The 8,632-nt window shown below is 37.4% G+C and overlaps 1 protein-coding gene across 4 annotated transcripts in view; it reads left to right on the top strand.

The window, feature by feature from the left end:
- The window catches only part of cenpt (centromere protein T), a 71,997-nt gene extending 63,683 nt beyond the window's left edge, over positions 1-8,314 (top strand). For 3 of the 4 annotated variants that reach the window (XM_048605903.1, XM_048605900.1, XM_048605901.1), the window contains exons 15-18: positions 2,831-2,989; positions 3,998-4,102; positions 5,937-6,067; positions 7,312-8,314. In XM_048605903.1, the coding sequence (XP_048461860.1) occupies positions 2,831-2,989; positions 3,998-4,102; positions 5,937-6,060 (388 nt within the window). In that variant the 3' untranslated portion in view covers positions 6,061-6,067; positions 7,312-8,314. The remainder of the gene's footprint in view (positions 1-2,830; positions 2,990-3,997; positions 4,103-5,936; positions 6,068-7,311) is intronic. The other variant, XM_048605904.1, reaches the window with a different exon arrangement.
- Positions 8,315-8,632: the final 318 nt, after the last annotated feature.

The following is an 8,632-nucleotide window of genomic DNA, read 5'->3' as shown; positions in this document are numbered from 1 at the left end:
CCCCCCCCCCCCTCCCCCTTTTTCTGATGAAGGGTCTAGGCCCAAAACGTCAGCCTTTCTGCTCCTATGATGCTGCTTGGCCTGCTGTGTTCATCCAGCCCTGCACCTTGTTGTCTCGGATTCTCCAGCATCTGCAGTTCCTACTATCTATGATACATATCTGAATGACTGACTGGTTTCACTCATTTTAATGTCATCAAACATCTGAAAGTTTGTAAGTTGATAGTTAATTTTTACCACTCTCTTAACAATCGAGGTATTGCTAAAATGTGTTTCTAACATGGAGCTATCTTTTGATTCCAGGCCTACATATTTATCTTTACAGCTTGGGAAACAGCTCTACTTAGATAAATAAATAATTGTTAATTTCAGTGTTGTACTTTAGTTCAGTTATTATGGTATTTGACTGTTTAATGGGGAAAACCAGGGTTGAATAACTAGTCTATTTTTATAAATTGTATAAATAAAACTGTTTTTATTCTGGAAGAAAACAAAGAACTACAGATGCTGGAAATCTGAAGCAAAAGGTTTTCTGAAAAAGGGTCACAGAACTCAAAATGTTGACTCTGCTTTCACTCCACAAATACTGCCAGACCTGCTGAGTTTCTCCAGCAATTCCTATTTCTGTTTTTTTCTCTGTATTGGATTTGTTTTGGGCAGGTGAGGGGCGGATGCACCAGAGAAACAATTTTATACAGAGCTCCCACCAGAAGTCAACGTATATGAGTCTAAAGGGGAGGCTTCTCTCACATTTTATTCCTTTTGATATTGGTTTTTACAGTCTTCATTCCATTGGAGCTGTGAGGGATTCCCTTCATTTTTCTTCTCATCAACTTGTTCAGAAATATTATTACACACCTCTGGAGCAGGTGGGACTTGAACTTGGGTCTCTTGCTCCAGGGGTAGGGACACTGCCAGAAATAACATGTCACGCCTTTAAAAATTATAGTGGAGATAGCTGTGACGCCAACTGTCCTGATTTTCACTATATTTCCACCCTCCATTCAGATTTTTTTCTTAAAGGGGCAGAAACGGTGCTCCTGTATGGAAAGAATAGACAAAAATAATACAGAAAAACCTGGCAAGTGATATTGCAAATTTAAGGTACTACAAATTAGGCTGGATTACTTGTTTAATGTTCTATCACATTAGCTTGATTGTTTCGATCCTCCTGCAAATATTTCTTAGCACGAGAACATGACTATGGCTAAGTGTATTCTATATTTCACTAGAATAAGATTGTGATAAAAATGTTGGATTGGAAATTGTTCATTTTCTTTTCTTTTGTTTTGCCATTGCCTTCACCATGAGTTTTTATGGTCTGGAAATCTCATTGTGGACAAGAGTAGGTGTAATGAAAAATTCCAGAAAGAACTGACATTGATGAGATGTGCGGTTAACCACTGTTAGATTCTTTCCTGGGACAACTGTTGGTCAAAATAGGTTCCGTGATTTTATGAACATGGTATTTTTAAATTCCTCTCCTTAACCCATTTGTTTTTATTTTTGAAACTTGGATATTGTTTCCTTCAATCTCCTGTCTCTTTTCCCACAACCCCATCTTCCACCCCATAAGAATACATTGACATCTCTGATAGTTTAGTTCAGGGCTGGGCTTCACAAAGTTGGGGCCAGTACTCTCGATGTGGCCACGAGCTTAAAGTTTGTGGGTCTCAAGTTCCTGTGCAGCTATTTTAACTGCAGGAGTTCTGTCCCTTTCCTCCTACCTCGCCCCAAATATGCTCAAAGATTTTATTTCCCCTGTCCGCTATAGGTCTTTTCTTACCACCATCTCACCCTCTGTTCTCATAGGCCTCACTGAGTGCTTGCGACAGTTTTCAAACCTTCAAATGGAGATACAGTTGGAAGAGGTTTGGGAAGTGTGGATTAGTTTCTAAATGTAATATCTAGTTATTCAGGGTACTACCACTGTGCCATAAAGCCCTCCTATCCAGATATATCCTGTCCATGAAAATCGGGGCAAATCTAATCTAGACAATTAACTCATCACTAACATGCTTTTCAGTTACCAATAAAGTAACGGAAGGTGTTCTTAGTAATAAAGGCGGTCATGTGTCACTTAATTTCCAAAAACTTGCTCGTTGATGCTCAGACTGGACTTCACCAGGATGACTGAGTTTCAGACTTCATTAAAACTTTGGTTTAAACACGGACAATGGATCTAAATTGAAGAGGTGAGAAGCATGTGACATCAGGGCAGCATTTGACGAAAAGTGGTGCTTATATCTCGACAACTGTTAGGGACTAGGGCTCAGGTTGGTTTTAAGTAATGTCAACAATTACACTTAATCACTGAACCTCATTTTGTCAAGGAATCGCAAAAGACCAGTCTTTGGCTTTCTGTCTATCTGACAAAGGAGATACAATGTCAAAAGTGAATTTAGTCCTCTGAAGGAAAGTTTGGCAGATGTACTTATTTTCTATGTTTTTCAGGACATTATAGAATAGATTCATATTCAGTGTAAATTTTATTGTCTGTTAGCAAGTTGGTTTACTCTTAAACAAAACATTGATTCTCTAAAAAGGTAAAATAAATACTCGGAAAAGACCTTCTGCAAACAATGGGTTCCTGTAGTCATAGCTATCTAATAATTAGTAATGGACAGTAAATAGGTAGGTAGACAGCTGAATTTAAGGACACTGTTACAGGAATGATTGGTGACACTGAAATCAACTGAATGATCTGTACTGATTTAAAACATAGCTGGATTTTGAAATCTAGTTTCCAAGCACTAGTTGGTTATAAACCTGTTGAAAAATGTAAAACCAGTTGCTTGTACCAACATTAAATATAGTATGTATTGATCAGCAGAGCACAAAAACCACTTGTAAAGGTAAAGCAGAACTCAAAGAAAACAACTAAAGCACGAAAGAAAACCATTTTGCCAAGCAGCTTTGTAAAGTCTGTGTTTACTCACTATGCCAAAATGAGAGTGAAGAAGGAAACATTTGCAGTAGTTGAACAATGGTAAGTTGCAGTTTCACAATGCTCATCATTAAAGCAAATTATTTTATAATAAATGTTTTGAACAATAATTCTAAAGATTTCAAAATTGGGGCACAAACAACAGCAACTAATATATCACCTTTAATTTATTTTTCTAATCAACCTGTTTAGAAACGTTATTATACACTTCTGGAGCAGGTGGGACTTGAACCCGGGCCTTCTGGTCCAGGGGTAGGGGCACTACCACTGTGGCGCAAGAGAGCTCTCTTTAATAAAATGTCCCAAGACACTTCACAAAGCGCTACAAAACAAAGTGTGATTCTGAACTACTTGGGCTAGGTATTTGGGCAGATGCCAAAGAGGTGGGTTTAAGGAGCTGCTTAGAGGAGGAAAGAGACAGTGAAATATAAGGAGGGAATTTCGAAGCACGGTTCCACCAATAGATCCTCAAGCTAGAATCAGTGGAATGTAGCTATCTCTGAGGATTTTGGAACTGCAGTAAATTGTAGAAACAGGGAGAAGCCAAAACCTAGGGGGATTTGGAAGTGAGGATGAAAATTCTAAAATCAAAACATTGTTCACCAGGAGTCACCATAAACGAGCACGGTGACAATTGAACAGGATTTGATGAGAGTCAGGACAGCGAACCAGGGAGATTTGCATTAGTTTAAGTTTACATAACGTAGAACAAGCAGGATGATCGGAAGTGCTTAAAATATTCAAGTCTGGAGGTAACAAAGGTATGGAGGAGGTTTTCAGCAGTAGCAGGACAGGCAGTGGCAGTGGCAGAATTGGGTAATGGTGTGGAGATGGAAATGACAGTCTTAGTCATGGTATGGAATGGATATGTATTTGAAAGTGCATCTTGGGGGTCAGATGTGACAGAATTTGGAGGGGAAAGCGGCTGTGCGTGGACAGTGATCATAGATGGTGTTACCTGCGATTGATATAATGTAAGTGGTAAGACCACATGAGAAATATGTTCTATATCTTGTGGATATTACAAATATTTTCTTTTTTTTGTTACAGCTTGGAGTTGTATTTCAAACAGCTTTGCGATGATGTTGATGTTTATAGCAAACATGCTAAAAGAAGAACTATTGAAAAAGAAGACTTGGAACTTCTAATGAAAAGGTAAGTGTTTGAGTGAAGTCACAAACAGTAAGTTCACCAAATAGAACAGAATCCCTACAGTGTGGAAACAGGCTCTTCGGCCAACAAGTCCACACTGACTCTCAGAGCATCGCACCCAGAACCATTCCCCTATAACCCACCTAATCTACACATCCCTGAACACTACGGGTAATTTAGCATGACCAATCCACCTAGTGTGCACATCTTTGGACTGTGGGAGGAAACCGGAGCACCCGGAGGAAACCTGTGCAGACACGGGGAGAATGTGCAAACTCCACACAGACAGTTGCCCGAGGGTGGATTCGAACCCAGGCACCTGGCGCTGTGAGGCAGCAGTGCTAACCACTGAGCCACCGTGCTGCCCAAATCTTGGTATGTATTCGATACACTTTTTTAAAAGTGTAATCAACTTCGTTACTTTTCATTCCATATATATTGGTCTTGACAGGGTTGTCAAGGCTTATTTTACAGAAGAGCTATAGCATTATTTGCAACATCAATCAATCTCTTATGGTTTTCAACTACCATCTAACATTGTTATCTAACCATTTTCTCATTCTGGACAATAGCAGCAAGTCAGCTTTGTGCCAGAGAAAGAGAAGAGACTGCCATTAGCTAATATCAGTGGTTTCGTGGGAAAAATAATGTCAGTGTGCCTGATTAAAATGACACACAGGCTTCAATAACTGTGGAGCTGTTTGACAGTAAACTTGTTCAAAATCTCCATGACTTTCAAATGTAACATGGATGATTATCTTGGGTGGCGTGGTAGCTCAGTGGCCTTCAGAACGCTGATTCTGAGGAATGGTCACCAGACCCGAAATGTTAACCCTGATTTTTCTCTTCACAGATGCTGCCAGACCTGCTGAGCCTTGTAGTAATGTTACTTAACTAGCAATGCAGAGGTCCAGGCTGATATTTTGGAGATTAAAATTCCACCGTTGCTTCTGATGCGACTTAAATTCAATTAATTTTTTTTTTTAAAAATCTAGCTTTGAAAGTTAGTTTCGTGTCACCAATCTGGAGGCTGTCATCAATTGTTTTAAACACCCATCTGATTGGCTGATAATTAAGGAAGCAAGTGGTCATCTTTACTTGGTTTTGTTTAAATGTTGCTTTGGACCCAAAGCAAAGCAGTATGATTGACACTTAACTCCTCTCTGAGATATCTTATGTCCATATCCCAACATAAAATTAAAATAGCTCAAATATTGCTGGGGTAAAAAAGACAGATTTTGTAGAATCTTTTTGTCTTATGAGGACACAGCTGTCACTTATTTTGTTGACTTGAAACAATGGTTGTGTGTGCGCATGTTTGTCTGTCTGCAAAGAACAGAGTTCTGTGTATTAATATATTTAACTGCCATTACAGGCAAGTGTGCCATGCTTTGAGCCCAACTGCCAATCCTAATTCCTTTTGTATGACATAAAATGTTGTTTTCCCTTAGTGGTATTTCTTGTGAATTAACTTGATGAGTACAAGACAAAATGCTTCAATAAAATGTCTTTTCTCAACAATACTTAAGTTCTGGACTACCAATCCCTTGAAAGAAGGCTTAATTAGTTGTAAAACACTTTTGTTCGTCTTGACATCATGAATGGCACTACATAAATCAACTATATTTTTTTACATGGATGCCAACAGGACAGCTGAGAATGTATTTTGTGAATAATGAATTTAAGAAATGCATGTTCCTTCCTTCTGTTTTGCAAAAGGAATTTGTTTTTTTTAATGATTTGTAGAAGAAAGGATAAATTCTAAGTGGATTGGAGTAAACAAAACAGATCTGTGTGTTAAAACTATTGTTGAATTATTTTGTTTTCTGTTTCTTAGGCAAGGATTTGTGACTGCAAGGACGCCCTTGAATGTACTGATAGAACGCCACCTATCTATGGAATGCAGAGAAAAACTAATTCCAATGGCTGTCAGCGGGAGTAAGATAATTCCCAAGAAGTAACAACCATGTATGTAGAAAAGTGTTGGTGACTCATCACATCTATTGTTTATACTTGCCAGGTCAGAAATTAGAGTTCTACGTAAGTGGAGATGTTTTTCTTTTAACGAAGCCCTAATGTAAAGGTTTATTGCCATTCTTATAGACTTTCATGAGCTGATTTGTAGGATCTCTCTGCTGAGGAAAACATTCTATGGTAGCATTAGATTTAATCTATGGATTCTATCAACTTTAAAGCTAATGTTCTTAACTAACCTAATTCATTTTTGATTAAGGGAATGCAATGGATGTTGTCCGTACGGATCTAAAGCATTTGACAAAGCACCACATTAAACATAGTTGATGAAATTGAGAATCAGGAAATAAGATCTGGATGTAGGATAGTAGAATTAACAGAAAAGCAGTGGATGGAATTTAACAGAGAGAAGTGAAGTGGTGTGTTTGGCAGGAGGGACAGGTAGAAACATGGACATAGTAGCACAATTTTAAAAGTGCACATGAATAAAGAATCTTGGGATTTTTAATGTGCTGCCTTCCTTGAAGGTGGCAAGACATAATGAGAAAGCAGTTTGCAAAGCAATGAAATCTTGGACTTCATAAATAGGGGTATTGAGTAGAAAAGCTGAACCTTTATAAAAAGTTCTGGTTAGGCTGCAAATATTGTCTGATGTCCAGAACTGACTTTGGGAAGAACATGAAGGTTGTTGAGCACGTGAGAAAATTTACCAGAATGGTCCCAAAGGTGAGGGAATTTTAGCTGTAAGATCAGGGAGGAGAAGCTGGCTCTGTCCTCCTTGGAGCTGATGAGATTGAGATATACAATAGAGTTTAAAAAATTCCCATTTATCTGATCATTGTTCAAGGACTAAGAAAAGGTTCTTGATAGGAAACAGAAGGAACATGAGGAATTTTTTCAAGCAGTGAGTGGGAATGATGCGTAATTTACTATCTACTGAATGACAGAAACAGGAACAATCAGTGATTTCAGTTGCAAACTGGATGGACACTTAAAGGAACTAAACTTGTAGGACTAGAGAGTGTATGGGGGAATAGAACTGATTGGATTGATCTGTAGAAAGCAAGCTTTGACATAACAGATCAATAGCTTCCCTTCTGTGCTAAATAATTACAGATCTGTTTACTAATCATGATTATTCATAATATCAACTTGCCTCTTGCAAATGTTAAGAAATCTGTATGCTTATGAATACATGCATTAATTTTTAAAGACTTTTTTGTTTTTATCTTGAATAGAAATGACAAGATGTAAAAGCTCAACGCTCAGATGGAAACCTTGCTAAGAGATTCTGAACACACTTTCTCGTCAAAATAGGAGCATTTGATACTAGCACTTTGGCATTAAATGACAATGTGTACTCCTAGGTTAGATATTTTACAATGATCTACAAAGTAATCTCCTCACTAAATCAGCCAAATAGCATATATTACCCTCAACTCCATACTTCACCTACCTAAGTTTCCTTGATTTGAGATGTGCACAACTTCACAAAACTGGCAAATTGTGTTCAGGACTTATATTTACTAGGAAGCAGGTCTAGACTATCCGTACAAACTTAAAATGTGGAGAAACATAGGTCTGACGTTGAAAGGAAAGTATATTTTAATTTAAAGATGTTGATGTACATGTAACTTGCAGCACAAGCAATTTTTCTCATTAATGTTTTGCATTAACATATTACTTCCTTATAATAAACATAGATAGGCACTACCTTAAAGTAGAAAATCTAGATTTTGGTTTGCCATTGGCTTGCCTTCCATGACCAAAATTTGAGAACTTTTACGAAGAATGTTGTACATTTTATATAAAAAATGTTGTAAAATTAGTTAAGGAAAGTGTGCATCTGTTTCACTAAAACTTTAAATCACAATTGAGTTAACCCTTCTACTTGAAAGTAATATTTGATTTCCCATTACTCGTGTTGAACCCAATAACTGCTCAAGTCTGCTAGAAGTTCCTGTGTAACCTCAAATAGCAAACCAAGAAAAATAGGTACATTTAACTAAGCAGAATTTAACTTTTTTGAAGTATGGAAAATAATGGTAAGTTGAATCTTGACTGTCATTTGCGATTTCCCTGAAGCATCCGTTGTATTTCATTATTCTTAGTACGCACTCTAATAACTTGTACATCTGATCAAACGCTTGTTTGAAATATTCCATAGCATGCTTAAAAAAAGTCTTTTATGATAAGGTTAATGATTCTGTGAAATGCACAATAAAGATGTCAACCTGAAAACTGAATCTCAAGCTAACTTTCTTTGCATTAAGCGTATCAGTTGTGAAACCTCTAAGATTTAAGGATTAGTCAAAATAATTATTCTAATTGGGCTGATTCATTATAATTTGTTGTAAACAAGAGACAGAATTTCCAGTAGCAGGCTTTTTGTGTTCCGTTCTCTTGAGACTTAACAAGGTGTTTGTTCTACTTTTTTTTTTAGTTTGAGGCAAACCGGAGACATTTTCAATGCTGCAATGAGTAAGTGCCATATATGGTATTATAACATCAAAATAGCTGTTTCTGATGTGTGGTGAGCTGACCAATTTTATCCAGTGG

The sequence above is a fragment of the Rhincodon typus genome, chromosome 15 (genome assembly GCF_021869965.1).
Source record: "Rhincodon typus isolate 14 chromosome 15, sRhiTyp1.1, whole genome shotgun sequence".
Taxonomy (NCBI): domain Eukaryota; kingdom Metazoa; phylum Chordata; class Chondrichthyes; order Orectolobiformes; family Rhincodontidae; genus Rhincodon; species Rhincodon typus.
The sequence above is the reverse complement of the archived record's forward strand: the minus strand, read 5'-3'. Positions and strand labels throughout refer to the sequence as shown.